The sequence below is a fragment of the Bombus huntii genome, chromosome 9 (genome assembly GCF_024542735.1).
Source record: "Bombus huntii isolate Logan2020A chromosome 9, iyBomHunt1.1, whole genome shotgun sequence".
NCBI lineage: Eukaryota > Metazoa > Arthropoda > Insecta > Hymenoptera > Apidae > Bombus > Bombus huntii.
Window position 1 is genome coordinate 3590415 of NC_066246.1, and position 27897 is coordinate 3618311.

General features: G+C 29.3%; 7 protein-coding genes and 1 long non-coding RNA gene across 24 annotated transcripts; 5 read left to right on the top strand and 3 right to left on the bottom strand.

Moving 5' to 3' along the window:
* The first annotated feature begins 60 nt into the window (after positions 1 to 60).
* LOC126869464 (alkaline ceramidase) lies at positions 61 to 2146 on the top strand. 2 transcript variants are annotated; one of them, XM_050626050.1, is made up of 5 exons: positions 61 to 510; positions 680 to 792; positions 898 to 1054; positions 1127 to 1364; positions 1443 to 2146. In XM_050626050.1, the coding sequence occupies exons 2-5, from the start codon at positions 700 to 702 to the stop codon at positions 1762 to 1764; spliced, it is 810 nt and encodes a 269-aa protein (XP_050482007.1). In that variant the 5' UTR covers positions 61 to 510; positions 680 to 699; the 3' UTR covers positions 1765 to 2146. The 2 variants fall into 2 exon arrangements, with proteins under 2 accessions (XP_050482007.1, XP_050482006.1); XM_050626049.1 differs by having other exon boundaries at positions 62 to 510; positions 628 to 792.
* Positions 2040 to 3271, bottom strand: LOC126869469 (6-pyruvoyl tetrahydrobiopterin synthase). Of its 7 annotated transcripts, XM_050626061.1 has the most exons (5): positions 3123 to 3271; positions 2687 to 2766; positions 2545 to 2624; positions 2452 to 2490; positions 2040 to 2222 (listed from the first exon to the last, which is right to left on the bottom strand). In XM_050626061.1, exons 2-5 carry the CDS (start codon positions 2758 to 2760, stop codon positions 2173 to 2175), a joined length of 243 nt encoding a protein of 80 aa, XP_050482018.1. In that variant the 5' UTR covers positions 2761 to 2766; positions 3123 to 3271; the 3' UTR covers positions 2040 to 2172. The 7 variants fall into 7 exon arrangements, with proteins under 7 accessions (XP_050482018.1, XP_050482015.1, XP_050482012.1 ...); XM_050626058.1 differs by having other exon boundaries at positions 2040 to 2490; XM_050626055.1 differs by having other exon boundaries at positions 2040 to 2490; positions 2545 to 2636.
* On the top strand, positions 3068 to 6578 carry LOC126869455 (actin-related protein 2). Of its 6 annotated transcripts, XM_050626018.1 has the most exons (9): positions 3316 to 3464; positions 3580 to 3690; positions 4024 to 4041; positions 4477 to 4494; positions 4843 to 4922; positions 4989 to 5124; positions 5212 to 5571; positions 5644 to 5922; positions 6006 to 6578. In XM_050626018.1, the coding sequence occupies exons 1-9, from the start codon at positions 3417 to 3419 to the stop codon at positions 6174 to 6176; spliced, it is 1221 nt and encodes a 406-aa protein (XP_050481975.1). In that variant the 5' UTR covers positions 3316 to 3416; the 3' UTR covers positions 6177 to 6578. The 6 variants fall into 6 exon arrangements, with proteins under 6 accessions (XP_050481980.1, XP_050481981.1, XP_050481975.1 ...); XM_050626023.1 differs by lacking the exons at positions 3316 to 3464; positions 4024 to 4041 and adding an exon at positions 3068 to 3153; XM_050626021.1 differs by lacking the exon at positions 4477 to 4494.
* A 752-nt stretch (positions 6579 to 7330) lies between these two features.
* On the bottom strand, positions 7331 to 10667 carry LOC126869452 (ceramide transfer protein). Of its 2 annotated transcripts, XM_050626016.1 has the most exons (9): positions 10253 to 10667; positions 10104 to 10157; positions 9883 to 10002; positions 9547 to 9784; positions 9132 to 9415; positions 8893 to 9060; positions 8405 to 8833; positions 8196 to 8328; positions 7331 to 8104 (listed from the first exon to the last, which is right to left on the bottom strand). In XM_050626016.1, exons 1-9 carry the CDS (start codon positions 10292 to 10294, stop codon positions 7977 to 7979), a joined length of 1596 nt encoding a protein of 531 aa, XP_050481973.1. In that variant the 5' UTR covers positions 10295 to 10667; the 3' UTR covers positions 7331 to 7976. The 2 variants fall into 2 exon arrangements, with proteins under 2 accessions (XP_050481973.1, XP_050481972.1); XM_050626015.1 differs by having other exon boundaries at positions 10104 to 10667.
* On the top strand, positions 10593 to 11869 carry LOC126869475 (uncharacterized). Its single transcript, XR_007690934.1, has 2 exons — positions 10593 to 10713; positions 10801 to 11869. It is a non-coding gene; the product is annotated as an uncharacterized LOC126869475 (long non-coding RNA).
* On the bottom strand, positions 11625 to 13042 carry LOC126869467 (translocon-associated protein subunit beta). Its single transcript, XM_050626052.1, has 4 exons — positions 12905 to 13042; positions 12333 to 12477; positions 11946 to 12260; positions 11625 to 11860 (listed from the first exon to the last, which is right to left on the bottom strand). Exons 1-4 carry the CDS (start codon positions 12925 to 12927, stop codon positions 11744 to 11746), a joined length of 600 nt encoding a protein of 199 aa, XP_050482009.1. The 5' UTR covers positions 12928 to 13042; the 3' UTR covers positions 11625 to 11743.
* Positions 13043 to 14096, top strand: LOC126869468 (BLOC-1-related complex subunit 8 homolog). Its single transcript, XM_050626054.1, has 2 exons — positions 13043 to 13407; positions 13496 to 14096. Exons 1-2 carry the CDS (start codon positions 13353 to 13355, stop codon positions 13900 to 13902), a joined length of 462 nt encoding a protein of 153 aa, XP_050482011.1. The 5' UTR covers positions 13043 to 13352; the 3' UTR covers positions 13903 to 14096.
* Positions 14088 to 27699, top strand: LOC126869449 (3-hydroxy-3-methylglutaryl-coenzyme A reductase). Of its 4 annotated transcripts, XM_050626005.1 has the most exons (10): positions 17155 to 17758; positions 17828 to 18024; positions 23302 to 23512; positions 23643 to 23754; positions 24093 to 24180; positions 24257 to 24554; positions 24636 to 24787; positions 25335 to 25866; positions 25962 to 27202; positions 27281 to 27699. In XM_050626005.1, the coding sequence occupies exons 3-10, from the start codon at positions 23330 to 23332 to the stop codon at positions 27402 to 27404; spliced, it is 2730 nt and encodes a 909-aa protein (XP_050481962.1). In that variant the 5' UTR covers positions 17155 to 17758; positions 17828 to 18024; positions 23302 to 23329; the 3' UTR covers positions 27405 to 27699. The 4 variants fall into 4 exon arrangements, with proteins under 4 accessions (XP_050481963.1, XP_050481966.1, XP_050481962.1 ...); XM_050626006.1 differs by lacking the exons at positions 17155 to 17758; positions 17828 to 18024 and adding an exon at positions 14088 to 14419; XM_050626009.1 differs by lacking the exons at positions 17155 to 17758; positions 17828 to 18024 and adding an exon at positions 14088 to 14419 and having other exon boundaries at positions 23308 to 23512.
* The last annotated feature ends 198 nt before the right edge of the window (positions 27700 to 27897 follow it).

The following is a 27897-nucleotide window of genomic DNA, read 5'->3' on the forward strand; positions in this document are numbered from 1 at the left end:
AGACAAGGTAGTAGATTATACAGTAGTAGAATAGTATCAACTGGTACCAACTTTTACAAAAGAAATTATAGATGTATGAAAATCCAGAAACATAAATACAGAATCAAATTCCTTGAAAAAATTATTTAGTAATAAACATTTTTAACCGTTTCTAATATCGCGAAAAAGCTGTGAAGATCTCTTTCGTTAGATCAATATCTTTAAAAGATTTATCTATTAATGTGTATCATCAATTAAGTACATGTATGTATTTCTAACCGTTGCATTCTTAAGCAGCTTAAAGCGTAAGCGTAAATATCATTGTCTTCAACTTTTGACAAACATACAAACATGTATGTGACATAATGTTGATTAATCGCGCGAAAAATACATATATATATATTTGTTAATCATCTTTTGTTTGCAATTTGTCTGCAAATTGCAATAGATATGTGTCATGCTTTGCATATATAATAGAAATCCTCAATGCATATAAAAGTGATACGAAATGACAATATGTGTTATTAAAAGGTATGAGAGACATAAAAAATCCATAAACATTTCTCTTTGACTTGCATATTCTTCATAAACTTAAAATAGTTTAGTGACTCATTTCTGTATTATTATAATTATACATTTTTTATACAGATTATAGATTACAAATGTTACATTTATACTTTTTTATATTGATAAAAATCAGGTAAAAATATATATTTCGATATGTGGAAACCGTTTGAAGCTGGTAGTTCACCAATTGATTGGTGTGAACGCAATTATAGTATTTCTTCTAGTATTGCGGAATTTATGAATACGGTTTGTATGTACGATGATATAAACAAAATTCTTTCTTTTTTCTTTTTAAAATTATAGAACTTATAAATTCCTAAAATATTAAACTAAAAATATTTTTATTCACAGCTAAGTAATGTAGTATTTTTGTTACTTCCACCTGTTCTAATGCATCTCTTTAGAGATTATGGTCGATTCGTAAATCCTGGAATTCATATAATTTGGTTCTTACTGATGATAGTAGGTCTTAGTAGTGCATATTTTCATGCTACATTATCCCTTATAGGTAAGTAGTAATATATCATAGATTTATAGAACATAAATAAAAACATAAAAATTACTTGTTTTTTTGTCATAGGACAATTGCTAGATGAATTAGCAATTTTATGGGTATATATGGCTGGTTTTTGTATGTTTCTTCCACGAAGGTATTTTCCAAATATTTTACATAATGATAGAAAACTTCTTGCCATATGTGCAACTTTACCAACTCTAATTGCAACTGGCTTGTCATTTATACATCCCGCAATAAATGCATTTGCTTTAATGAGTCTTGGTATACCTGCATTTGGATTTATGATCATTGAATTAAAAAGGTAAAATTCTTAATTAACATCTATATAAGATTTTATGTTGTAATCTCTAATTATATCATCATGCATGCTTTTCTTAAGGACAAAATCAATGAGGGTTTATAGATTGGGTTTACGATGTGGTGCTGTATGGTTATTAGCAGTTGCTTGTTGGCTGAATGATCGTTTATTTTGTGATACTTGGCTGAACCTGAATTTCCCTTATTTACATGCACTTTGGCATTTATTTATTTTTATTGCAAGTTACACAGCAGCTGTACTTTTTGCATATTTCTCTGTAAAAGAGGAAAAGCCACAGCAATCACCAGTACTAAAGTATTGGCCAAAGAATGATTTTGAACTTGGTATACCATATGTAACTATTAGAAGTTATGTTAAACTTGATATAAATACAAATATATAATTATCAACATCAATATTATGAAGGCTGTTTTGTATTTAAAAATAATGATTAGTGATTTAAAACGCAATATACTATTTACTTTACTTATTTAAAGAATTTAACTTTATACTAGCGTTTTTACAAAGAAAAAATATACACATTTTATATTTATCTATCTTAATTCGAAGATAGATTTATTCATTTTTTAAATTTGTGATATTAATCTAGTTATTACTTATTGTACAAATATATGTGATTAATAAATTAGTAAGGTCTGTAAAAATGCAATATTAAGATAGTGTACAAGATATTTATTCTCTTGAAGTGTGAATTAATATTGTAATATATTGTAATTGTAATTGTATTGTGTAAGAAAAGAGAAATAAAGGTAACATCGAGTTAGTGTTTTTCTTTTTATAACCTTGTTATTTAAATTAACATATGTTTAGACCAATTTAACATTTTATTTTTGTTCTCCTCTGTAAATAACAATATTTTTGTCAGTTTCGTAGATCTTGACTTCATATAAAAGATCTGAGTTAGGCATAATCCTTTTTAGTTCATTAAATATATATATAGCTACATTTTCAGTAGTAGAAACAGTATTTTTAAAATAAGGTACATCTTTATCCAAATTCTTATGATCCAGTTGATCCATTAACACTTTTTTCATAAATAATTTTAAATCTGATATATTCATGACCATACCTGTTACAGGATCTACAGGTCCACATACAGTCACTTCCACTAAAATAAAATATAATGAGAAATTGTGAACATTAATATAGCAATAATAGTTACCTGTATAATTATGACCATGTCCCCAATAGTTATTACATTTTCCATATATATTTTTATTTTCTTCCTCAGTTAAGTTTTCACTGAAAAATATTCTTGTTTATCAAATAGAAAAATTTTATGTACAAAAATAATCATATAATACTTGTGTAAACGGTGACAGCTGGATATTACTTCTTTTCTCGTTAAATACGCGATTGGACGTTCCATCATGCACATGTTTCACTAAAAAGTATGGAATGCGATTTCATAAAGCATTAAATGCAGGAAAAGAATTATTGTGCAAGGAACAGCATAATTATAAAAAAGATTGTTCAAGGATAATGAGAATTTTTTTGATTACGAGAGCATTTTTTATAAAACATATTATTTTTTGTAAATATTTACAATACTATATCATTTAGTCCTTTATTTTTATTTACTTATTATTTAACCAGAATTCAAATATACGAAGAATTTTTGAACAGAAACGTTTTATTTGTTAAAGTAAATGATAGAAATAGATAACAACTTGCTCGGGAGTCGGGAAAGATTCGATTGAGCCAATCCGAGTAGAATAATTGTATATTCATTAGACTTACAGAACGACTGCCTTTGCGAGTTTATATCAAAGTGAGTGAGTTTACGTTAGTAATGTTCATGTAAGTTATAAATTTTGACTCTTTAAAACGAAGTAGCAAACATCTGTTGTTTTAATATGACTGTAATCTGATTATAAAGTAGGTGATTGTATTGGTTGCTGTTGCTTCCGAATCGTCATGCCGGTAACGCCCTAGATCTTATAACAATTAGTCATCTCACAGAATATGCAATATTTAATAAGTTTTAACATAACAAACATATAGTCCGTTTAAATAATAACATCATATTGAAAAATGGATAGCAAGGGTAGAAAAATTATTGTTTGCGATAACGGAACAGGGGTAAGGTTATAACTTTACTTTTATTTTTTGATTTCTATTTCGTTTATACCTTTTAAATTTATATTTTGTATAATTTTCTTTCTAAAAGTACCAAAGTAACATTATATTTTTATAGTTTGTAAAGTGTGGATATGCAGGAGCAAATTTCCCAGCACATATATTTCCATCCATAGTTGGACGTCCTATTATCAGAGCTGTCAATAAAATAGGAGACATTGATGTGAAGGTATATTTTTTAATTCTCCAATTATAGCAAATCAAATTTAGACTATTTATTGTATTTTCAATTATTTATTTAAAAAAGAGTTATTAATGTAATTTATGGATAATATTTGTTGTTCTATATTTAATATATATTCATTGTTATAAAAATATACTACTTATTTTCCCTAAATAAAATAAATCATCTTTCTTTCATATTTTGTAAGGAACATTAGTAATTGAATTGATTATATGATTTTTTCAATTTGGAGTTTGAGATTCTTTTATTTAACCATAGAAACAAAATCATAATCCATCATTTCTATGCTGTTTATTAATAAATTTACTTAATTTTCAGCAAGAATATTGTATTCGTGTAAGTCACTTCATAATATTACACTGTGTGCCCCAGAGTTTAAGTCTGATTGAAAACGCATTTCTCATTTATTAACCTTGTTTACTAACCAAAATTAAAATGGATTGTGCATATTAAAAGTAAGACAGATATTTTTAAAAGTATTGGAATATATAACATCTTTGTTGAAAACTTAATTAGTAACTATGACAATCATAACATTATATTTTTCATTTTGATAACTTATAATAAATTTATCCAATATATTGCTAATTGTTTTTCTATTTATTGGTATTGAATAAATATAAGAAATAAAATATAAAATAGAATATTTACAGATGTTATATTTATACTTATATATGTGTGGATTTTTATATATCTTATATTTTTGAGACCTACTTAATGTAAATTTTTGCATTTGTTAACTGATTTGTATCCTTACACTTGCTCTCATAGGATGTGCTTAACATGCCTGTAAGTTCATTGCATTTTTTAATGTTAATATTTACATTTATCAATATTATGTCAGTACTTGACAAATTGGACATCTTTACAGTAATAGTTTCCATAAGTTACCCAACATTGATCTCTGAGTAAGAATCTATTAGTATTCTACCATCTCCTACTTTTTTATGTTATATTAATTTAAACAATTAGCGTTATAAAATTTTAAAAAACTTGTATTTAATTTTATTCTCAATTTTTTCATAAAGGTAGAATGTATTAAGTTATTGAAATATTAACAATTACTATTAACATGTTATATTTCATCTGATAATAATCTACATAATTACATATTTTCATTATGTTTCACATTAATAGGATTTAATGGTTGGGGATGAAGCAAGCAAACTTCGGTCTATGCTAGAGATTAGTTATCCAATGCAAAATGGAATTGTTAGGTGTGTATATGACCATATATAATTTGTACGTAGTATGAGATATTTAATTATTTAAATATCTAATAGAAATTGGGAAGACATGTGTCATGTATGGGACTATACTTTTGGAAAGGAAAAAATGAATATTAATCCTAGAGAATGCAAAATTTTATTAACAGAACCACCAATGAATCCTATCACAAATCGTGAAAAAATGATTGAGGTAATATCAAGTTATCATTATATATGATATATTAATAATTTAATTATGATACTCTTATTTTCTCAAATTATAATTGAAATATTACAGGTAATGTTTGAAAAATATGGTTTTGCTGGAACATATATTGCAATTCAAGCAGTACTTACATTGTATGCTCAAGGATTGATTAGTGGTGTTGTAGTAGATTCTGGTGATGGAGTCACTCATATTTGTCCTGTATTTGAAGAGTATGCTTTACCTCATCTCACACGACGACTGGATATAGCTGGTCGAGATATTACAATGTATTTAATAAAACTTCTTTTATTACGTGGCTATGCATTTAACCATTCAGCTGATTTTGAAACAGTTAGAATGTTAAAGGAAAAATTATGTTATATTGGCTATAATATAGAAACTGAAGAAAAATTAGCTCTTGAAACAACTGTTTTGGTTGAATCATATACTGTAAGTGAATTTTGTAATGCAAAACAAAATTTATGACACTGAAATATGTTTTGTACCTATAATCTGTTTTAGCTGCCAGATGGGAGGGTAATAAAAGTAGGTGGAGAGAGATTTGCAGCACCAGAAGCTTTATTTCAGCCTCATCTAATAAATGTTGAGGCTCAAGGAATTGCTGAATTAGTATTTAGTACTATTCAAGCAGCTGATATTGATATAAGAAGTGAATTATATAAACATATTGTTTTAAGTGGTGGCAGTACAATGTATCCTGGGCTTCCGTCTAGACTCGAAAGAGAAATTAAGCAACTTTATCTTCAAAGAGTATTAAAAAATGATACTTCGAAATTAAATGTAATTATAAAATATCTTATATATTTTTCTCAATTTTTTAATGAATATATATTATTATTTCGTTACTCTTTAATATTTTTCAGAAATTTAAGATAAAAATTGAAGATTCCCCGAGACGTAAAGATATGGTTTTTATGGGTGGTGCTGTATTAGCAGAAATTACAAAAGATCGTGAATCAGTATGGATTACAAGAGAAGAATATGAAGAAAAAGGTCTTAGTGTATTAAAAAAATTAGGTTCTTATGAATCATAAGGAAAATAGTTATTGAAATATAGAAAAGAAATATACATTTTTTTATACATTTGAAATCGTTCCAAAGTGCAAAGCATATATATTTTATATTCACGATTGATTTATACCAAATTATTTCAAGTATATACAGGTAACAAGTATAATTAGAGAGGCATATAATGCAGTATCATAAGTTTTAAAAATATTAAGTTTTTAAATTAGAATTAATTTTATTTAAATACATTAGCATATGATTGTATTGGAATTAAAATGTTATTAAATTTGATATAAATTGACTTAAATTTTGTAGACTATCCAACTATTTTTGGAGTATTGTATACTCCATATGTGTATATTTGCCATAACGCATATAGCATATTTGTGGATGATACATTGTAAATATATTGTTTATTAGTGCTTCAATCATAATCAATTAAATTGCAATCTTTTTCAATAGAGATACATCATGAATTACAAACAATTGTATGTCTATTTATTCAGTTTACAATTATTTTATAATGTTCGAATTAAATATTGTACCTATAATTGCTCAAACTAGCAATTTGTTAATATAATGGCTAAAATTAAATAATTAAATTTGTAAATACAATAGTGAAATTTAATTTTATTATTTGTTCTGTTACCTCTTATGTATGGAAGTATGTTTTACCGAGCGATAAGCAATTTTTACAGAGTTGCATTTTTTGATATAGGATCTTTTTAATTCAAAATACTTTTTCACGTAATTGTTCGGAATTTTGGCCATTATTGTAAATCATAATAGTTTGTAAGAAACCAGAGAAACATTTTTATACATCTCTCTATATCCTCTTTTAATATTTTTAAGCTACACTTATTGGAACAAAATTCAAATTTCAATGTTCTGATAGTAGAGCATATGAGGTATATATAAAAGAATTTTATATTTAATATGTATATATATATGATTTTTTTTTTATTTTAGTTGAATAATTTGTAGAAATAAATTTATTTCTTACGAAAATTCTATCACTAATTTTAAAACCTTGTACATATTTAATTGTTAAAACTGTACAGTAAATAATCGTTTTCTAATTATAGGAATCAAATAAAAATATTTAATTAAAAATGTGATTCTCGTTGATGACATCTCAATAATGATAAGGAATTAAATTAAAGTAACAGATTCGAAGTAATTACGGCAAATCTACAACAGTCTTTATTATGTTTCCCCATTTGACCCTTATACTGTGTATCAATGTGTACACATTTTATGTATAAATAAAAATAACAATATAATTTGTATCATACAGTTTCATGTTTAATTGGATATATAATATAACAATAGATAAATGTGTATATATTCAATTTGTTAAGATTTGTACAAGTGACTTGCGATAGCATTCTGTATAACAATAAAGTAACAAGCTGTTATTTAAAGAAGTAAATATAATTTACAAACAGTGCTTTAGCGCATGCGTCCCACGTTATAAAGTTATTTTGGAAGTGTATATAATACTTTTTTACGCTTTAATAAATCACTTTCAATGTAACAGTTTGTATCCTGTTTTACTAAGCTATGAATATATACATATATATAATAATATATATATTATAATATATATATATATATATATATATATATACATCGATCACGTTAAGCAAATAAGAAAAATAGTATATAAAACACTTTCATTACTTGAGAGAATTTTTGCTTCCAAATTTTTATCTTTCAACTTCTGATTTTTTTCTTTGATATATTAGTACATCAAGGGCATAAAAATGCTTTGATGTAATAAATGAAAAATTGGATGGAAAATATGGAAGTTCTATTAATTATTCTTAAAATATAATTGGTTTAGCCTTACACTGGTCAATACAAAAGTTAGTGAAACGTTTAAGGAACTTTGGATACTCCCTTTTATAAACAGCACGTAGAACAGATGCTGGAGCCCATCCACCAGGATTAACTGTATTCAAAAAAAGATAATGTTACAGATATAATAGAATATTACTATATCAATATACACAGATTAAATATATAAATGATATAGTACAAACCAACAGAACAATAAGTTATTTTACAAGTTATATTCTCTCTTTTTATTTCATCTTCATCTTTCGGAGGATCAATAAAAGTCTGACACACAAGGCAAACAGTTAGATAAACCCTTACACATTTTCCAGTGTTTGGCTGTAAATATTTCATGTCTATATAAATATTTCATGTTATATATAAGTATATATAATTAAATTATATAAAATCTTACAGGATAATCAGGATGTTCTGTACTATGATTACAAACTATCCATAAATCATGTGCATCTGGATCTTGATCATCGGAGACTCGGCGCATATGTGACCAAAATAATGCGTCTCTCTGACTTGCTGGCCAAATTCGCTTATGCGTTTGTAAAAATATTAAAGTATCTTTGGAAATATTTTCAACCACAGTCATATCTTCAAGGGTAGCTTCCCATCCTGTCCTATACTCAGGGCTGAAGAATATTTCACAAACTTCATGACCAGTAACTCCTTTCACAACATGACAAGCTTTCAAAGGATCTACCACTAAACCATCCGCTTCCTCTTCGCGTCTGTACATTCGCATATCACCATCTTCAGCAAATAATTGCCATCCACCGGCTCCTACTCCAAGACGCGCATAATGCAACTGTTCCATCGTTATTTTTTGTATCTAAAAATTATTATAATATTGTAATATAGATATGGCATACTTTAAAAATAAATAATTACCTCTGGCCAAAGTCTGTGTTTAACTGCTGACATTATCGGAGTAGTTAAAATTGAAACTGATTTTTGTTTCAAACGATCTCTTAGTTGATTTTCTTCATCAATTTTATCTAATCCAGTCTCTACTGCATCATAGAATTCTTCATCACAAAGAGCACTATGTGGACCTTCCTTAAACATTAAAATTTTTTTTACTATGTTATGTTTTTTTAAAGATATTTTGTTAATTTATAAAATCGAACCTCATAATCTGGACCTCCATGAATAAGAACTCTAGGTCTAGGAAAGTCACTTTGTTGCATTGTAACTTGTTCTTTCAAAGCTTTGTAAAGTTCTTGCACTTTTCGTTTTCTCTCGATTTCTTTTTCCCATCTACGACGCCATGCATCTTCTCGTTGCACCATTAATTCAACGCAGTGCTGTAATGTTGCTAGCACACCTTCACTCGTTGCTTTAAATGTTATTGCTTCTCCTTTAAAGTCCACAGACTGTTCAGCTGGATTAAACATTGTCTCCACTTTATTTTCTGAAATAATTTTCCCATTCAATTAAAAGCAAAGAAAAAAAAAGTACTTATTTAAAAAATAAAAGAGGACATGAAACAACTGAATACATAACAAATGAATCTACACAAATGGAAATTATTAATTTATATACCTTTCGTGGAAATATTTTTAGCATTTTCTGCACAATTATCAAAATATTTCTGCAAAGTATCAATTTGTTTGATCAGAATATCTCTGAAAGTTTCAAGTTCTGCTAACTTCTCTTTTAGTCCTCTAACTCCACGTTTAGTGAAGCTACCTGCACTTGTAATAGATTGTGTATTTGATATAAGTGAAATAGCACTACCGTGTCGCTTCAAACTGTTTTCACTTCCATAACCTGATTCCGACTGTTTAAAGCAAACATATATATTTTTTAATAGAACAAAGGAACATTTATTAGATTTATCTAATAACTTACTTAATTTATATAATAAAATTTTAGTACCTTATAAGATTTCAAAACATCCACCCAACGCTGCTTTTCTTCTGGATTACTTGCTCTCAAATACCATACTAAGCAATCGTTTACAGACACATCGAATCTACATTCATCAAATTCGTGAGCCTAATAAAACAAATAGCATAGAGTAATATCATGAGTTTTTTACCAATTTTATCAGAGAATTAAATCTTACAGGAGACTGATTCCTTTATACCAATTCATACCTTAATATTAGCTTTATACAAGCTTATTGAACCTCGACATCCAAATCCACTGTCCTGCTCAGATTTGTAATAAGATAAAGTACCATCTTTGAGAACAATAAATCTAGTTTGCCAGCCATGTATATAATTTGTCCATTTGGATAATGTACCCTGAAGTTCTGGAACCACAACTCCATCTGAACCTTCTTCATCTACATCATCAGCATCTATCTCTCCTTCCATACATTCAATATCGTCGTTGGCAAGTCGAATCGTTTCTGTTTCATCGGCCATTCTTGCGAGTAAATCTCACTTTCAGAATCAATTACTTTTAAAATAAACTTAACATATCCAAATAATATCTTTAAAGTTACTCTAACGCGGGATAATCTATCGATAGTTATTCTACAGTTACAGTAATTTGAAAATTGCGAAGTAATTAACCAGTAATTGTTCACAAAATAAGTTTCAGAACATATTGATCGTTAATAATCATACGTATTGTTATATAAAATGTCTTATCAAATAAATGAGACATCAACAGCTTGTATTTTTCGGCAAATAACAAGACTAAGTGCCAAATAAGAAAATCAACAGTTTTATTTAAGCAGTATTTTCATGAATGTTATATGTGAGCTATAATCTTTCTTGATTGGTCATATTCTTGAAAATTAAATATTTTTAACATTCCTTAAACATTAATTATTATCTTTTTAAGCTACATAAACAATATTTTTCTTCAACTAATAATGGATAAGTAAGAAATATTTGAAATCCAATGTGATTCCGTTACTTTTTTAATAATAACAATTAAATTAACACAGTTCGATTAAAAGTAACGAATATCGATTTAAAGCATCGATAATTATCGAAGTATGTATATACTTGGTTTAAAAGTTATTTAGTAACGAATAGATTGCTGTAAATCCATATGAATGATGTAAACAAATCACGATTAAATTTATATCCTTTAACTATTTATACAAAAATGATGTTGTCAAAATTATGTAAAAATATATAGATAATTTATTAGAAGACTAATTATTTGTCATCTTGTTTATGTTAATATTAAATGTGTGCAAGTATATATGTACATAAGAGAGTGCATATTTTGTAATATATAATCTAAGTTACATAATTTTATACATAGCAGAATATTAAATGATATAATGTAACTATAGTTCAAGAATAGGTTGATTATTTTACATATATGTACATGGTTTCTAGTTATGTAATTTATGTACATGTCATACATTCAGTTATTTGATATACATATGTACATAGTCTCAAGTAATAATGTAAAGAAATAGTAACAGGGATTCGTCATATCCTATTCCTTTATACAGTTGAACTGTTTTGCAATATAAAGGGAGGGTTTTATGTAATTTTTACATTATTTATTCTCAAAAATAAATAATATTTACTAATTATAAGATTATATGAACGTAAGATGTAATCTATAAATAAATAATTATTAGCGAATAAGCATAATTTGTATACTTATAATCTAAACTAAGCATAATGATGAAGAACACGCGAATGTAAATTATTTATAAATAATATTTATTATAAAATTAGATGTACAGAAAGGGGGGACAGTCGAATTTCTCATATTTGTATAGAAAAAAGTTTCTGTTGAATGACTTAGGATAAGTATATGATTAATGTTTTTTTGTAGTTTTAAGTAATTTTTCATATTTGCTTTTACTAGAATACCATAATGCAAAAGGAATAGCTAATGAAGGTAATGTCATCACAGCAAATGCAGCCCAGTCAACCTAAAATGATACATAAGTATTTTATATTTTATTACAATCAATACAATGCTTATATTGACTTACATAATATTCAGTAGTTACTTACAACATGTGAAGAAAATTGTTTATCATAATCTCTAAATGATACAATTATTGCTTCACCAGGTTCACTACTTGCGGCAAATTGTAAGTTAGGAGCATCTTCTTTGCGTTTATATAAAACTTCGGCTGATGTGAAGTTAAAGTATCCAAATTTACGTGGCCTTACAACAACTATATGACTGACATTTGTATAGGGTGGAACACGATCTATCCTTGCATTTAATTCTCCACTGACATGAGTGAAATGATCAGGATGGAAAGAATTATCTGTAATTTCAACTTCTAATGCAGCTGCGCTGCCAACGTTATACACTGTATACTATAAATGATAAATTCTCTATTAAGATAAAAATATTACATATACATAAACCATATTTATTTTTATACTTACTTTAATTACAATGTCCATATTTTCTACAAGGTATTTATTAAGTAGTTGTTTAGATATCAATAATCTTGCAGCTTCTTCTTCTTCCTCTGCATATGTAGTAAGAAGAAAAGCAGCAAATGCTATGAATATGATATGCCACTTCATGCTAGGATATTAACATTGAAAAGAACATTATTATTACTAAAAATTACATTGTTTATATTGATTAAATTCAATGTGTGTGTGTGTGTCACATTTTTAATTTATATTCTATCAACAGATATAAAATCTATACATAAAATTATACAAATATATAAATAAATGACTTTAATGATCATAATTGATAATTCTTTTGTACAAAATTTATTGTAGTTATTAAATTACTTATTATAATTCGTAAAAAGTAGAAAGTTTTATATATTTCATTCATAAAAAGCCAGTAATTTACATTATTTAAAAGAGTAAAATATTATAGTTATTCATTATTGAAATATTCTAAACAAAAATAGCAAAGTTTTCTATTACATTTACAAAAGTCTCATGATTATAATGAATAGTTCCATAAGTTTTATGTATACAATAAAAATTGTTACCTTTTTGTACGATAGAACGTCATGTCACTCAAGACAGCGAAACGATTATTTCACTCGATCTGGAAGATACATTTGAGAGAAGTGCCAACAGTACACACTTTGATGCCACGTTTCGTCAAGGGAAAACACAGTCTGCTAGCAATTAACTTCCGGTATAGAGTGTTTAATAAAATGGCGGTGAAAATAAATTAATGTCTTGTGTTGTGTTTATTGTGTTTATACAAAAATTTTGTTGATGTAGAAAAAAGATTTTATTCATTTATAATATCATATGTAAAATATTAATAAGAATATAGAAATTGTATCAAATATCTGAGGCGTATCGTAAAACAGCAAAATATTACTTTCAGATGATTAAATTGATTTAATTTGAGAATTTTGTACAATATTTGTATATACTTATACATATATAATACTTAAACTTAATATTAATAAAATATTTTAAATAATGACTGCAAAAGTGTATCAACTAGATCAAGAACTAGAGGCGAGAGTTAAGAAAGGTTATGATTCTATATATACTACATGTGTATATCTTTGTCATGAATATATTTTGGTTGTTTCTGACACCTTATTTTTTTAATATTCTAGCAACTGAGCGTATATCTGAAAATATGCATATAGTTGCAAATGAACCATCTCTTGCGTTTTATAGACTTCAGGAACATATAAGGAAAGTATTACCTCCTATGATGGAGAAACGAGTAGAAGTGCTTGATCTTCAACAGCAACTTTTAGGTAGATGTTTTGATGTAGAGTATGCTGTAAGTGCTATTGATGCAATGAATGGTGCTGGAAAGAGTTTTGGAAACACTTTAGAATTCTTCAAGAATGCTATTTTTCTTAAACAACAATTGAACTATGAGGACCAACGAAGGCACAAAAAAGATGGAAATAGAGATTCTGTATATAAAAGTTTATCTGTACACATTCCTACATTAGATCATTTACCAAACGAAATATCTGATGTTGTCAGAGGAACTGCTAACAAAGTATGATGAATTATGTTAAATATTCCACAGAGATTCAAAAAACAAATTAAATTTGAAATGATAATTAAATGCATTAAAATATAATATTGTTCAGAAATATAAATGTAATTACCGTAAATAATTGATTAGACTACTAACAATTTATATGCCATAAAATAGGTGGGTTATGTGAAATAAAATTATTGTTGTTATATTCTGAATAGTTGCATATATTAACATTTTTGGATATTTAGAATATTTTAATTTACTTTAATTTGTTAATATTTGGCCAATATCGTTTAGAAAAAAAGTGTATAAACAAAAATTATCAGTAGAGATCATTTTAAGTTGTAGACAAAGTCCTATAGATGTCGTTATAATTTGTGTAAGAGAGAATACTGTTAAGAGGTCCAGTATTGGTGTACAGAATGCTAATTAATTTGTGAAATTGTAAAAAAAATATTGAATCATACATATTGGATATGCCAATTATTAAACACTGATATCTACATGAAACGTATTTTATCTTCTAACAAGTTTTACGGTATGTTGATCATTTAGTACCCTCTTTTTCTTTTTCTAGGTTACGTTCGTTTGATATACAATTTTATTTTATTTTTGAAGATAATTTTATTGCTTATTAATAGTTTTATTATATAGTTATAGTGATTTTCTCAAAAATTATCTAGAGTATCTTAACGTTTTCATACTAATATGTGACAAAATGTTCGATTTCTTGATTAAAATATTTTATCACATTGACATAAAGTAGGACACTAATGTTGTACGTCTTAATTATTAAATTATCTGTTCACATATCAATGTGAAACAATTTATTACAATAATTGATATGTATGTGCAAGTGATAATAGAATATTAACTATAAAATAAAACAATTTTATGTAATCTTTTAATTAATGTAAAATTATGACATTCTGGTCATATATATAATAGATATTTTTGTAATGAATAAAATTAAAATCTATACTTATGAATAAATAGTGAAATTAACATATTTATATGGTATATTTTTTGATATCAATAATAGTTAGGTAACATCAATCGTTTATATCAATAATTATGTAGTTTAATATTTGAAAATACCTATATAATTAATTCATGCATTAAAATTTTGCGAATTGCAATTGTGGTATACGTGGTTGTCAATATTAATATTGAGACTTAATTAAGTTAAATATAAATGTTTAATTCTCTGTAGAACTCTTAGTCAATTCATACGGAATTTTCAGACAGATTCTACAGATACGACAAATGAATATGCTATACGCGTTTAGTAAGAGAAATCGTTTAAATACAAATGTACTTCGCGATTATAAGCCAGGTATGCTGCATATCTTGTATAGGCTTCACATTATACTTACTAACTTCTGTATGGCCTTCAATTTTTTGCCTTTATAATAAATGTTTACAGATAGTTTTCCATATGTTATACAATATGATAATGATTTGTATGACAACATCATTGAGATATTTGACGATTCTTCAATTTTCGAAAACGATAATGACTCTCAAATGAAAGTCAGTTGACTAAATGGAACTTTCTTAGATATTGTCTTTCTCTGCATGAAGTTACGTTTACTTATTCGTACAAAAACAAATTATATATTTTTAGTATAAATATTCATTTAATTATTTTAAATAATATATACGATACGTACATAAGTACGTATTAATCGATTATAATTATGATCACGTAATACGATCCGCTAAATTCGGGTAAGATGACGGAGTTCGATTCTGACGAGGATGGCGTCTTTCTTGAAACGGAGTTGGCTACTTTTGTTGTATTTAAAATAGTTCCGAGAAGGAAGGTTTATGTTTAAAGCCGCTTATAGATCGGTTCCAACTAAAATGTTATTTACTTTTCATTCAAAGGCGATGTACGAAATTTGTAATCATCCTTCGCGTCGATATTTCCAATATGTACACATAAATGGATTTTCCATGGAAGCCAAGTGTTCTAGTTGTCCTTAATTTAGTGTTATTATAACATTCTAATACTGAAATTTTAATGTAGACTATTAGACTCTTTATTTACGTTTTTTGTGTTCGAAAAAAAATATATATATGTCGAGTTATGGTTAGAATTTTGGGCGCGTAACAACTCTTCACGTGAATTAGCCATTGCTTTACAAAGCCGAGATTATATTTACACGTATATACAAGACTACTACAAAGTTTAACAAATAATAAGTCTAATGAATAATAAGTTTAACGAATAGTGAGTTTAATGAATAGTATGATTTACGAATAATAAGTTTAATGAACGCTATTAACAATGTTCTTGGGTTCAAACGAATCCACGGTCAATGGGATAACTCTTTACTAAGCGTAAACTAATTTTAGGCGTAAAACATGATTGTTGAAATGCTCGATGTGTCACTCCCCAATGCAATCGCACAAATGCCAGCCTCGTGGAGATTTTTCTCGCTGTACGATTGCATTTGTTTTCTATACTCGTTTGGAAGCATCAAAAAGGTTCCAACGCCGTTGCTAGGCAGTTTCTGCCTTAATTTTGATACATACTCGTTGGAAGCATCGAGAAAGTTCCAAACGCCGTTGCTACGCAGTTTTTGCCTGGAATTTGATTATTAATACAATGGTTGTCACATTATATCAGCACCTCCGAGGCAACATCACACGTGGCTAGGCCCGCTCCCGAGGCCGCATGCCGCCACAACCACATTTGTGGAAAAAACCATACAACCACTCCAGACCTCCGTTAGGCACAACGTCCATCCCGTGACCGTGGTTACGTTCGGCGACCAAATGTCACCTCGAGCCCAATCTCGCTATCACAAATCTCGAATAATTACAGCCATGATAAAATCTAGGCTAGAGTACTAGAGGATGTTCCCAAAATTTCGAAGGAAAGGCTTCGGCTTTCCTTTCATCTCCGACATATATATTTCATATATCTATCGTACGAAATAAACTAAAAATTCTTGCACGAAATATAATCGTATTTTCGCATTTTATGCTCGTACAAAGTTTTGTATATAATTGAATTCTCGTAAAACATGAAACTCACATTTTCTAAGAATGGAGAACAACAAATCGCATTAAATTTGTAAATTGTCTCACAAAACCGTGTCAAATCGTCATACGCAAACTTTTACAATGTTGTTAGAAAAGATTCACATTTTACATAATTCTTTGCACAGTTTTGTTTATCATTGTTACATCAATGTAAATTTGATATACATAGCTAAAATAAAAATTGATTTATCAATATTGTTTTGATTCATATATTCACAGAATGTATACTTAAAAATAGTTCGACCACTAGTGTGGCAATAACCAAGTGACATATGGATATATCCGTCACATCTAACAAAAGTACGAGTAAGTGTGAAAGAAATGAAATGCATATTGTTGTCCGATTTTCGCAATGATATGTGTAAGAGATGATTAAACGCGAAATTCCAGCGCGTTATCCCGGTAATTTATTAAAATTTGATTCGATTATTACGACGAATGCTACTTTCAAATTTCAAATCACGTGTAAAGACTAGTCTTCTCTAAATTATTAAACTACTAAAGACCAGATAATTCCTAATAACTAGACTACTAAAGATTCAGTATTATGTATTGAGAAAGAAGACACGTGCTTATGAAGGAAGAAAGGAAGGGGCACGAAAATAGTCGAACACGGTCGAAACTGATTCTGTAAGGTCGATCGGGCCGGTCGAATGGATTCGAGCGTTAGCGCAGCTTTGTTTGCTGGTGAGCTTCGTCCTGTTAAGACTGTGCTTGTTCCATATTAGTTTCCTTCCTCTAAACTCGAAGTATCGAATAGTCTACCTTTATATGTAATTTTTAATCGTGATAAATTCGGTGGAAGTCTTCTTCCGTTGAAGAGGTAGTACTTCCGGAAACAAATTGTTTAATATTTTAATTAACAACTACTTTTTAATTGCATTTTTATAAGTCGAAGGTACACAGGAGTTTGACATAGTCAAATAGAAAGCCTTGCCGATTGCATATCATATTTTTGACACTATTTTATTTGACGTTAAAAAGAAAATAGGGAAGAGTTGACAAGCACATACATGTATATATGCGATACTGAACCACGTGCGCAATACGTCAAGAGTTTCATCGAGTTGCTACGTGCACCTTAACAAGGTACGCATGTTCACATTTATTGCTATTGTTTCATTTGTGTCAGAAATAATGGAGTTAACGATACACAGTGTCCTGTTAAAACTTCCTTTTCCACCTACACGTCATGTTAGTTGAACAATTACCGCGCAAAAGTTGTTCTGTTATTTAAAGTTATTTTACTTTACTTCTACATTATCATTAGTACTATATAACGTATGACTAAAGTTCCTAGTATCTTTTGTATGTTTATCTTTTTTAACTACCAGATTAAGTAATACACCTTATCCGTGTTATTCAGCGTTTGAAGTTCATATAGATAATTGATATAGTCTAATTACAGAGTATTTAAATTATAATTATAGAGTATTTAAAAAGTGTTATTTATTAACGTTTCAGCACCACGTATACTATACTTACAGGGTAGTCTATATTTAGCAACTCGGAAATTTCCATATTGTATTAAGGATTCAGTTCATATTGTAAAAAATAATATCTTTTGCTTTGTACAAGATGAACAGAGGAAACGAATTATTTAACGCAGCTGATAAAGATAGACCCGATGATAGGATAAATCATCGAGATACATAGAAAACATAGACATATATTTAAGAAACTGAATGTTTTCAACAAATTTCGAGAATACCAGTTTAATATCAAGGAGTTTCCTTGACATAATATTAGCAATGATTATAAAACTGATGAGATTGTGGAATAAAAATTGACAAGAGTACAGCAGTTAAATACTTTTATGAAAAATTATATACCAAGTCCCCTTGTAAAGAAGGTAGCATGGTGATATACTTTCATGTTCGTTATATTGTGCTCGATCATACTTTCTATTTATTTTACGAAGGAGTAATGCTTTCCATGGCTTTCACGTTTTTTCTTCTTTTCACTTTTTTTTTTATAAGATCGTTTGAGAAAATAGAATAATTACAATTAAATAAAAACTACCGTAAAGTTATTGGAGGATAAATATTTTTGCTTAAGCTTGTTTCGTATTAAATGTTAGATAGAACGAAACCTTGTGCATCGTAGACTTAGATTCATCAATATTTGGAAACCCAAGGAGTGTATTTTCGCAAATAATGGTGATACTTCATTTTATTTATCGTAATCAAATTGATAGTCTGTTTTATTCTGTACAATATCAAGATATTCTTGAGAGATAAGTTGACTAGCTGGACGGTACAAGAGAGGTGTACAAGCAAATACGTATCTATATTACCGCTCAAAATACCGGGTACTTGCTCATCTTTAACAGAATGTAAATAATGCAATGATTTTATACAGCTGTACAAGGTGGTTTAAAAATCCTTACAATTTTTCAGACACTTCTAATAGTCGGACATAAAATGATTTAAACAAAAATTAATCTACTTTCAATTGACTAAAAATTGCAATATTAAGAATTTCGCAAAAGATTTTACTTCGATGAAAAGTCGAAGTCATCTCCATTTTTCTTAAACGGAACAACACATTTTTTTATACATTATTCGATACATTTTTTAATTCTCTAGAAAAAAGCAAAGTATCAAAAGCAAAAAGTACAAAAGACCAAAAGGACCAAGGTAGTTGGGTCGAAAAATGATTAGTTTAAAAAATATTCTAACTTCAATGTTTTTGTCAAAACTTCTATCAAGGAGAAAGAGACATAAAAACAAAAAAGTACTATACTATTATTCCTTGTTATTAATTTGTGTTATTAATTTGAACGGTAGTATACTCCTCGCACCGTTTAACTACTTTTGATTCTTTCATAGTTACATCAATTTATGCTATGTTAATATGTAGTTAATATATATGTTATAGACGCTGACCGACATTGCAATGTGATTTCTAGAATGTTAAAATTATATACAAATATATGCTTTTAGGTTGTAATACTTTTAGGACACTTGTCACACTGATAGCACAAATATCGAGGCTTACATAAGATTCATGTTTCATTCGTGACCTCTCATTTATCATTAGGAATACGTAATTAAAAATATGTTAAGGTATCGATCAATGTCGACCACATTGAATAAGATGTTTTTCTATAACGACTAGATACAAGAAATTTATATTAGATGATTATAAATACGTTGTGGAAAATCAGAAATGATAGAGTAAATGCTTTCAACGATGGTTTAATAAGATCTACAGTCAGTCATGTATAAAGATTAACTGTCATTGTTTTGAACCTGTACATATGCATATTTAATTATATATAATGTGTTTAATTGTATAATAATATATATCTATATTTAATAGATATATTGATGTATTATTATTTTAATTTCTGTTTTTGTAATATATATTTATATGCGGGTACGTGGCTACACGCGTATATGTGTATTAAAATACTTATTATGCACACATATACTGCATGTTTTATTATGTACAAAATTTTAAATTCCATGCCAGAATTTCTTCTTATTCTTATTCTATGTGCAGGATGTATGTTTTCATCCCTTTATTCATTTACAGCTTCATACATTTATATCTTTATACATTTATATATCTGTAAACATTTATGTACAGGTACATACCTAATAAATTCTATTTTTTTTAGCACCGATTATTACTTGATGCACTTATTCCATTGTTAGAAACTGCCTGTCATAAATAGAGACTCAAGGATTTTCTCTCCTTTTATCTTTTATACCAGCTTATGTCGATATTTCATAAAAGAATTCCCGTGCAGATCCTTAGGGCGACTCCGTATCCTCGACTCCCGGTGCTCATGGGATGACCACTTGCAGAAGAAGTTTTACCAATCATACTGAACTGAGCACTACCCTTGTAAACTAAAATGTATAAACAATTAATGTTAAAGCATGTTTCTACCCTGCCAACAACTCTCGTATGAGGAACTATAGGAGCCTCATCTCGAGTAGTTTAGAGTTAGTGCATCAGTTAGAGTTAGTTTCTCGCTAGTTACACGATACTTAATCCGTTGTCGGCTCAGAATTCTTCTCACTTCTCACATACTTCTTTATATCTGCAAGTGATACTTCTTATTCTTTACCTTACGGGCTAATTATATTTAGCAGCCCTTATTTTACTGATAAATACTTGTCAGCTTATCATTCCGGCGGTAAATAATCTTTGCTGCTACATCTCTCGAGCCTAGTGTCTTAAACAATATTCATATTTTAATTCGTATAATTATCCATAAATAAATGGCTGCGTTTGCACGTGACAATATTTCCAACAGCTGAGGAACATTGCTCAGACGCAGCGGACGTTGCTGATATCATTCAATCTTTCTTTATAATTTCTATTCTATTCCTAATCTTGCGATTGGTGTATATTTCATCGCTCATGTCTTCCACTATTCATAAAGGTCAAATATACAGTATTCTTTCGTTATTATCTTTTAATGAGTGGCTTTCTTTATAGAAAAGTCACAATTTGCAGTGGTATCAAAACATTCAGAAGGTATTCTACCCTTCTTAATTTTGTACAAGTTATAGCTCTTATGCTATAGTTGTATTTATGTTGACTCGATTTATTATTAAATTTGATGTACATATATGTATGTATAAGTGGTCCAACAAGTTTGAAAATGTTCAATAACATTGAAGTAAAGTGATTTGATACACGAGCTGCTCTTCTTCTTGTCCTAACGCCTGTTTAGCAATATCTCTAAATGTTCGCGTTTTCTGACTCTAATGAGATGGCATTTATTGTACTTTGTGTACCGATGACCACAACTTTTTCAGTAACTTCTTTAGGGAGTATTTAGTTTATCAGCAAGATTTTGAGCTATGCGACGTTCTCCCGTTGTACGCAGTAGGTAAAGTTTAACCTTTTATGCTTCATTAAGAAATAATGATATGTGCACTACGTACAAGTGTATTTTTGCACGAGTCTGATAACGTATAGTAATTAATCTTGTAATATTCAAATTTTATACAATCGTAGGTATATATCCAAAGGTGACTTTATAATTCCATCAGATTGTAGGATTGAATGCCTCTGGCTTTGAATGCAATCAATGTCTTTTTTGTTTATCTATATCTGAACTGCCTTTTTCCCTTTTCTTCTTTTATAAGATAAACTTGCATTAGTTTGTCCAATATTTATGAAAGTCGTCTCATCATTTGAATTATAATAGTTAATTATATATTGTACTTTGTGTTTGGTAATTCATGAGCTCCAATATTTCATAAGAAGTTCATAAGAAGAAGCTCCTTTAGCATATGTTACAAATGGACTTACTACTATTACGGTTTGTATATCTAAAATGGTCGGTAACAAATTATAGATGTAACTGTCAGAACTGAAACAATTTATTGTATAATATATAACAGTATACTGGTTAATTAATAGTAATTAATAGTAATGGTTTGTACGAATAGAAATGTTCTCTTGCGTTGTTGGAATGTTACCGTTCTTGATGCATATCCTTCCATTTTTTGTTTTTGTGATTAAATTTCATTTTTTTTCCTATTTTACATTTATTTGTTTTGCATATATAGGTAATTGCGCATAATTAATTCAGTAAACGCATAGCTGTAGAAATTTATTGCTTACTTTGAAATTGTTTCTATCTTTGAAATGTTAATTAAGTTCCTGGGATTTAATCACACGTTGCAGCGCTATAAAAACAATCCATCTATTTATTATTCTGATTTTAAAAATATTTCCTCAGCATTTGCATTCCGTTCGCCATTGCTTCGTGTTGTTTCATTTTTCTCCCGGCTGCAAGTATTCGAATATCAATGTCAAAGCGGTACGGGCGGAATTTCGGTTTTGTAAAAAAAAAAAAAAAATCGTGTCTCATTACACACATGTGGAGTGCGTAACGTAATTGAAAGTGTTATGATTATATGGAGCATTATTGACATGTGGAAGGAACGTTACCGTGTGACACTTTACTCACTCAAACCTTCACTTATTTTCGCTGAAGTTGTTCCTTGTCTTTTTTTCATGTTTACGCGATCTGTTAGGTATCTTCTTCCCTCAGTTGAAAAGAATAAACGGCTCTACCTGTCGATTTTACCGAATATTTTCTGTAACAATAAATAAAGAACGCTTTCGACAAACGAACACTTTCTTCAACTTCACCATACACGCGGTATCGTCTTCTTTATGGTAACTCTATCTATTTTAGTTCCATTTTACAGAAAGAGAGACTTTATACATTTTTTTTACCACGAGATATAGAAATATCTTAATGTCCTACCTTAAAGTTGATCTTTATGGAGAACACGTTGGAGAAATGTTGAATGTTTAAATACATTATTTTAATATTTTATATTCTTTTATCATAATCTTATTCATAATAACATTTTATGTCATTTCAAGTCGTAGGTAGGTATCAGAAACAAAAAACATGCTGACACATCTGTTCGAAATTCACGGCCGGTTTTGTGCTGGGCACCCCCTAGAAGTAATTGTGACGACCTTCACACTCACAGCATGCATTCTGAACATGGAGACCGGAAGTGGATATCCTCGAGATAGTAGAACTCTTCCTTTGGCTTTACATTGTCGGCCCGGTAGATGTAATTTGGATGTAAGCAGATTTTGAGTAAATTTCAATTGAATTTTCAAATTTGAGTCGGGAAATGTCTTAATGATGGAAATGATCGTTGTAAACCTCAAAATTGCTTACACAATATATGTAATATATGATTATTTATTAGGACCTAAATGCAGCTGATATTATAGTCATGACTATAATACGATGTCTAGCTATATTATTCACCTATCATCAGTTTCGCAATTTACAAAAATTGGGTTCAAAATATATTTTAGGTAAGTGAATATATATAAGTTTAATTGATATTTCGGAAAATTGAAGATACGAAATACGTGTTTAAAGAAGAATCTAGGATAATTATGTATTGGCCGATTATTCATATAACCGGATCTTTCCACGGTACGCGTGAAAGCTTTCAGTGTCAGAGAAAGTTTTATGGAAAGTAATATCGTTTCATTCCGTACGACACGCGATGACACTTAATTATTGAATTCGCATAACATTTAACCGGGAAAAATGCGCGAATTAATTTTAAGTAACAAAATAATAAATAGAATTTATTAGCAGATATTAATGATAATAGTAAGAATACTTGAATGTAATGTTTTGACAGGTATTGCCGGCCTATTTACAGTATTTTCTAGTGTTGTGTTCACGTCCAGCGTAATGAATTTCGGACGCAGTGATATTTCTGATTTAAAGTAAGTCTTATTCGGAATGGATTGTAAAGTCTAGAAATTCCTTTAATTCCTATTGTATAAAGTTATTATTTTTCAGGGATGCATTATTCTTCTTCTTGCTTGTTATCGATCTTTCAAAAGCCGCTGTATTAGCACAATTGGCTCTAAGTTCCAGAAACAAAGAAGAAGTACGAGCAAATATTGCTCGCGGCATGTCGCTCTTAGGACCAACTATTACGTTAGATACTTTAGTAGAAACTCTACTTATTAGCATAGGGTCTTTATCCGGTGTCAAAAGATTGGAAATCCTGTGCAGTTTCGCTTGTTTAGGTGTTATTGTAAATTATATCGTTTTTATGACATTTTATCCTGCATGTTTATCACTTATTCTCGAGGTAATTTTTAGATTTCTGTGCTAATTGTTAAAATAGTTTTATGAATTGTACATTCTACCTCGTACTATTATTATATTTCAGCTTTCTCGTGAAACTAATGCTATGAAACCGTTAACTGCCGATAAGATTTTTATAATGCATCCATTAAACGAAGAGGATCAAAAGCCGAATCCGGTAGTAGAACGCGTTAAATTGATTATGATTGCTGGCCTATTTGTGGTACACGCTAACAGGTATTGCATTTTTGTTTTATTTTCTGTTTTCCATAATATATACGAGTCGTGTTTCCGTTTGAAATGAACTTTATGTTTTATACATCAGATAACAATAGAAAGAAAACTGACAAAAGTTATCAGAAATCTGCCCCATACGATATGTATTTTTTTTTACTTGAGCATATTTCTTGTTTGACAGTTTCCTTATTCTTAACTTCCACAGGTCAGGTTCAACTTATTACACAGTAGCATAAATATACATTTGATTCATATTCAATGAATTGCAGAGAAGGAGATAGTATCTCTACGAGGTTTGGGTTTCTTTATCTCCTCGTATGTTAAGTTAGGAAACAGTGTATAACACTTCTGTGTCGAGTTAAAGATGATGATAATTATTAATATCTTTATAGTAAATTCAAGTGTTATCAAAATAGTACATAAAAATAGCGGCAGGTTAATCTATGTACATTATTGTATGTGGGAAGATACAATAAAATTAGATAATTCATAAGCTTAGGAAGTTACATCAATGTAATCGTTGACATAAAATATTTATTTATTTTAGTCGCTGGTCTTTCAGAAGTGACAAAAGCGAACCTACTGTAGAAAGAGAAGTATCTTCCGCGAATTCACATGTCGTAGTGAATTCTTATAACAAGACAGAGAATTCATTCGAAGTGAAGAATTATTTAATGAATTGGTTGTCAGTCAGTGCTGATAATATCGTGATATTGATACTCCTTCTTGCGCTCGCAGTTAAATTTATTTTCTTCGAAGATAAAGGAGACATCGCTAAACAATTACGATCCAAAGTAGAAGACGATACAGAAGAAAAGGTTGAAAATGAATGTGTGAAAGGAAAAGAAAATGAAAGTGAAGATGTGAATGTGCTTAGCATCAAGCTGCCATTTAAGCAAAACTTTAGTAGAATGCAAAGTATCTCTTTTCTTTCTAACATACATAATTGGAGCGATGACAAGGAAGACCAAATAGACGAAAAACAATGTAATATAGATAAGCGGGACGATAAAAATCTGCCTCCAAAATCGAAAGTTCCTAGGTCCTTAAAAGAATGTCTCGAAATATACAAATCTGATGTAAGTAAAGGTATTATAAGTATATATATCCCAATTTATTTTTGAAAATATCGTTAATTTATATTTAATTTTTAAATATATTGTTAAATTCATAGCTTGGAGCAAGTGGGCTAACGGACGAGGAAATAATTCAATTAGTGAAGAATAAGCATATAGCCGCGTATCAGTTAGAGAAAGCAGTTGGTGACATGGAGCGAGGTGTTGGAATCAGACGTCTTATAATTGGAGAGGCGGGAAAATTTCTCGATACTCTCCTCGATTTACCGTACAAAAATTATGATTATAGTAAAGTATTAGGATCCTGTTGTGAGAACGTTATAGGGTATGTGCCTGTACCGCTTGGAATTGCTGGCCCACTATTAGTTGATGGCGAATTATATCATATACCAATGGCTACAACAGAGGGATGTTTAGTAGCATCTACAAATCGTGGTAGTAGGGCATTGTTAAAATGCGGTGTAACAAGCCGCGTAGTTGCTGATGGAATGACTAGGGGACCGGTTGTGAGGTTTCCAAATATCGTTAGAGCAAGTGAAGCTATGGCATGGATGCAAGATCCTCAAAATTTCAAAGAAATGAAGGAGAATTTTGATTTAACTAGCAGATTTGCAAGGTTGACGAAGATTCACATACGCATTGCTGGCAGGCATTTGTTTATTCGTTTTGTGGCTACTACTGGTGACGCTATGGGTATGAATATGTTGTCTAAGGGTACTGAAAAGTCATTGAACACGGTAAAGGAACATTTCCCCGACATGGAAATATTATCGTTAAGCGGTAATTTTTGCACGGATAAAAAACCAGCAGCAGTAAATTGGATTCAAGGTAGAGGTAAAAGTGTTGTTTGTGAAGCAGTGGTCCCTGCAGATATTGTTACTAATGTGCTGAAAACATCGGTTCACGCATTAGTTGATGTGAATATAAGTAAAAATATGATTGGGTCCGCCATAGCTGGCAGCGTAGGTGGTTTTAATGCGCACGCTGCAAATATTGTAACCGCAATTTTTATCGCTACGGGTCAAGATCCTGCACAAAATGTTGGAAGTAGCAATTGTATGACTTTAATGGAACCATGGGGAGCAGATGGTTCAGATCTGTATGTATCCTGTACAATGCCCAGCATAGAAATTGGTACTATTGGAGGTGGAACTGGTCTTCCTGCACAAGGAGCATGTTTGGCTATGTTAGGTGTTCAAGGTGCACATACTGATCAACCTGGTGAAAATGCTAGCAGATTAGCTAGAATAATATGTGCCACAGTACTTGCCGGCGAATTATCATTAATGGCTGCTCTTACAGCTGGTCATTTAGTCAAAAGTCATCTTAGGCACAACAGGTATGTCTATAAATAAAATAATGGAAAGCCCTAAAAGAATAATATAAAATGAATAAATAAAACGAAATTTTATTTCAGATCATCTACCGCAGTAACAAATGCGATAAGTACTCCCCAAGATACTACAGGAATTAAACTGTCTGTGCCAAATATGTTACTGCCTGTACAAAATGTATGTAAGGAGTTCATAGAGAAGTCTTAACATTAATGCTATATAAATGAATTCATCTTAATCTGTCACTAGAATACCTTATATTGAACGGCTGGTTATATGTAATATGTAATATTTTTTGTGTACATGGAAGAGCATAAACCAAAAAACTAAATGACTAATAATTTGAACAAAAGTGCAACGATAGAAATTTTGAATCAAATTCAAGAATGGATTAAATATGCTAAAAGTTTGACTTTGTTGGAAGTAGGATAGTATTTTAAATGTTATGAAATATGTATACTTAATTTACAATGAAATATAAAGTTGACAATGTTTGTATGAAGCTAATATGGTGAAATGATTATTTTTTTTGTAGAAATAGTTATATTTTTACATAGTAGAATATTAATATTTAGCTGTAGTGACTTAGCTAGATTATCATTGAAAACATGTAGAATATTCAGAGTACAATCAAATTGTTTTCCATAATTAAGAAAAGTATATATATATATATCATTACAGTACTATAACACAAATAAAA

Bases quoted from the DNA above. Each gene is read 5' to 3' on its own strand.
- LOC126869467 (XM_050626052.1), bottom strand. From the start codon at position 12,927: ATGACGTTCTATCGTACAAAAAG. The intron at 12,261-12,332 runs GTAAGTATAAAA...TATCATTTATAG, and splicing joins ATATGGACATTGTAATTAAA to TATACAGTGTATAACGTTGG. The intron at 11,861-11,945 runs GTAAGTAACTAC...GTATCATTTTAG, and splicing joins AACAATTTTCTTCACATGTT to GTTGACTGGGCTGCATTTGC.
- LOC126869455 (XM_050626018.1), top strand. From the start codon at position 3,417: ATGGATAGCAAGGGTAGAAAAATTATTGTTTGCGATAACGGAACAGGG. The intron at 3,465-3,579 runs GTAAGGTTATAA...ATATTTTTATAG, and splicing joins TTTGCGATAACGGAACAGGG to TTTGTAAAGTGTGGATATGC. The intron at 5,125-5,211 runs GTAATATCAAGT...GAAATATTACAG, and splicing joins ATCGTGAAAAAATGATTGAG to GTAATGTTTGAAAAATATGG.
- LOC126869464 (XM_050626050.1), top strand. From the start codon at position 700: ATGTGGAAACCGTTTGAAGCTGGTAGTTCACCAATTGATTGGTGTGAA. The intron at 793-897 runs GTTTGTATGTAC...TTTTATTCACAG, and splicing joins TTGCGGAATTTATGAATACG to CTAAGTAATGTAGTATTTTT. The intron at 1,055-1,126 runs GTAAGTAGTAAT...TTTTTGTCATAG, and splicing joins TGCTACATTATCCCTTATAG to GACAATTGCTAGATGAATTA.
- LOC126869452 (XM_050626015.1), bottom strand. From the start codon at position 10,376: ATGGCCGATGAAACAGAAACGATTCGACTTGCCAACGACGATATTGAA. The intron at 8,834-8,892 runs GTAATTATTTAT...AATAATTTTTAG, and splicing joins AACACAGACTTTGGCCAGAG to ATACAAAAAATAACGATGGA. The intron at 8,329-8,404 runs GTAAGATTTTAT...AAATATTTACAG, and splicing joins CAGAACATCCTGATTATCCT to CCAAACACTGGAAAATGTGT.
- LOC126869469 (XM_050626055.1), bottom strand. From the start codon at position 2,760: ATGTGCATGATGGAACGTCCAATCGCGTATTTAACGAGAAAAGAAGTA. The intron at 2,637-2,686 runs GTATTATATGAT...TTGATAAACAAG, and splicing joins AGCTGTCACCGTTTACACAA to AATATTTTTCAGTGAAAACT. The intron at 2,491-2,544 runs GTAACTATTATT...ATTTTATTTTAG, and splicing joins ACATGGTCATAATTATACAG to TGGAAGTGACTGTATGTGGA.
- LOC126869468 (XM_050626054.1), top strand. From the start codon at position 13,353: ATGACTGCAAAAGTGTATCAACTAGATCAAGAACTAGAGGCGAGAGTT. The intron at 13,408-13,495 runs GTTATGATTCTA...TTAATATTCTAG, and splicing joins AGAGGCGAGAGTTAAGAAAG to CAACTGAGCGTATATCTGAA.
- LOC126869449 (XM_050626006.1), top strand. From the start codon at position 23,330: ATGCTGACACATCTGTTCGAAATTCACGGCCGGTTTTGTGCTGGGCAC. The intron at 23,513-23,642 runs GTAAGCAGATTT...ATTATTTATTAG, and splicing joins CCGGTAGATGTAATTTGGAT to GACCTAAATGCAGCTGATAT. The intron at 24,788-25,334 runs GTATTGCATTTT...TATTTATTTTAG, and splicing joins TTTGTGGTACACGCTAACAG to TCGCTGGTCTTTCAGAAGTG.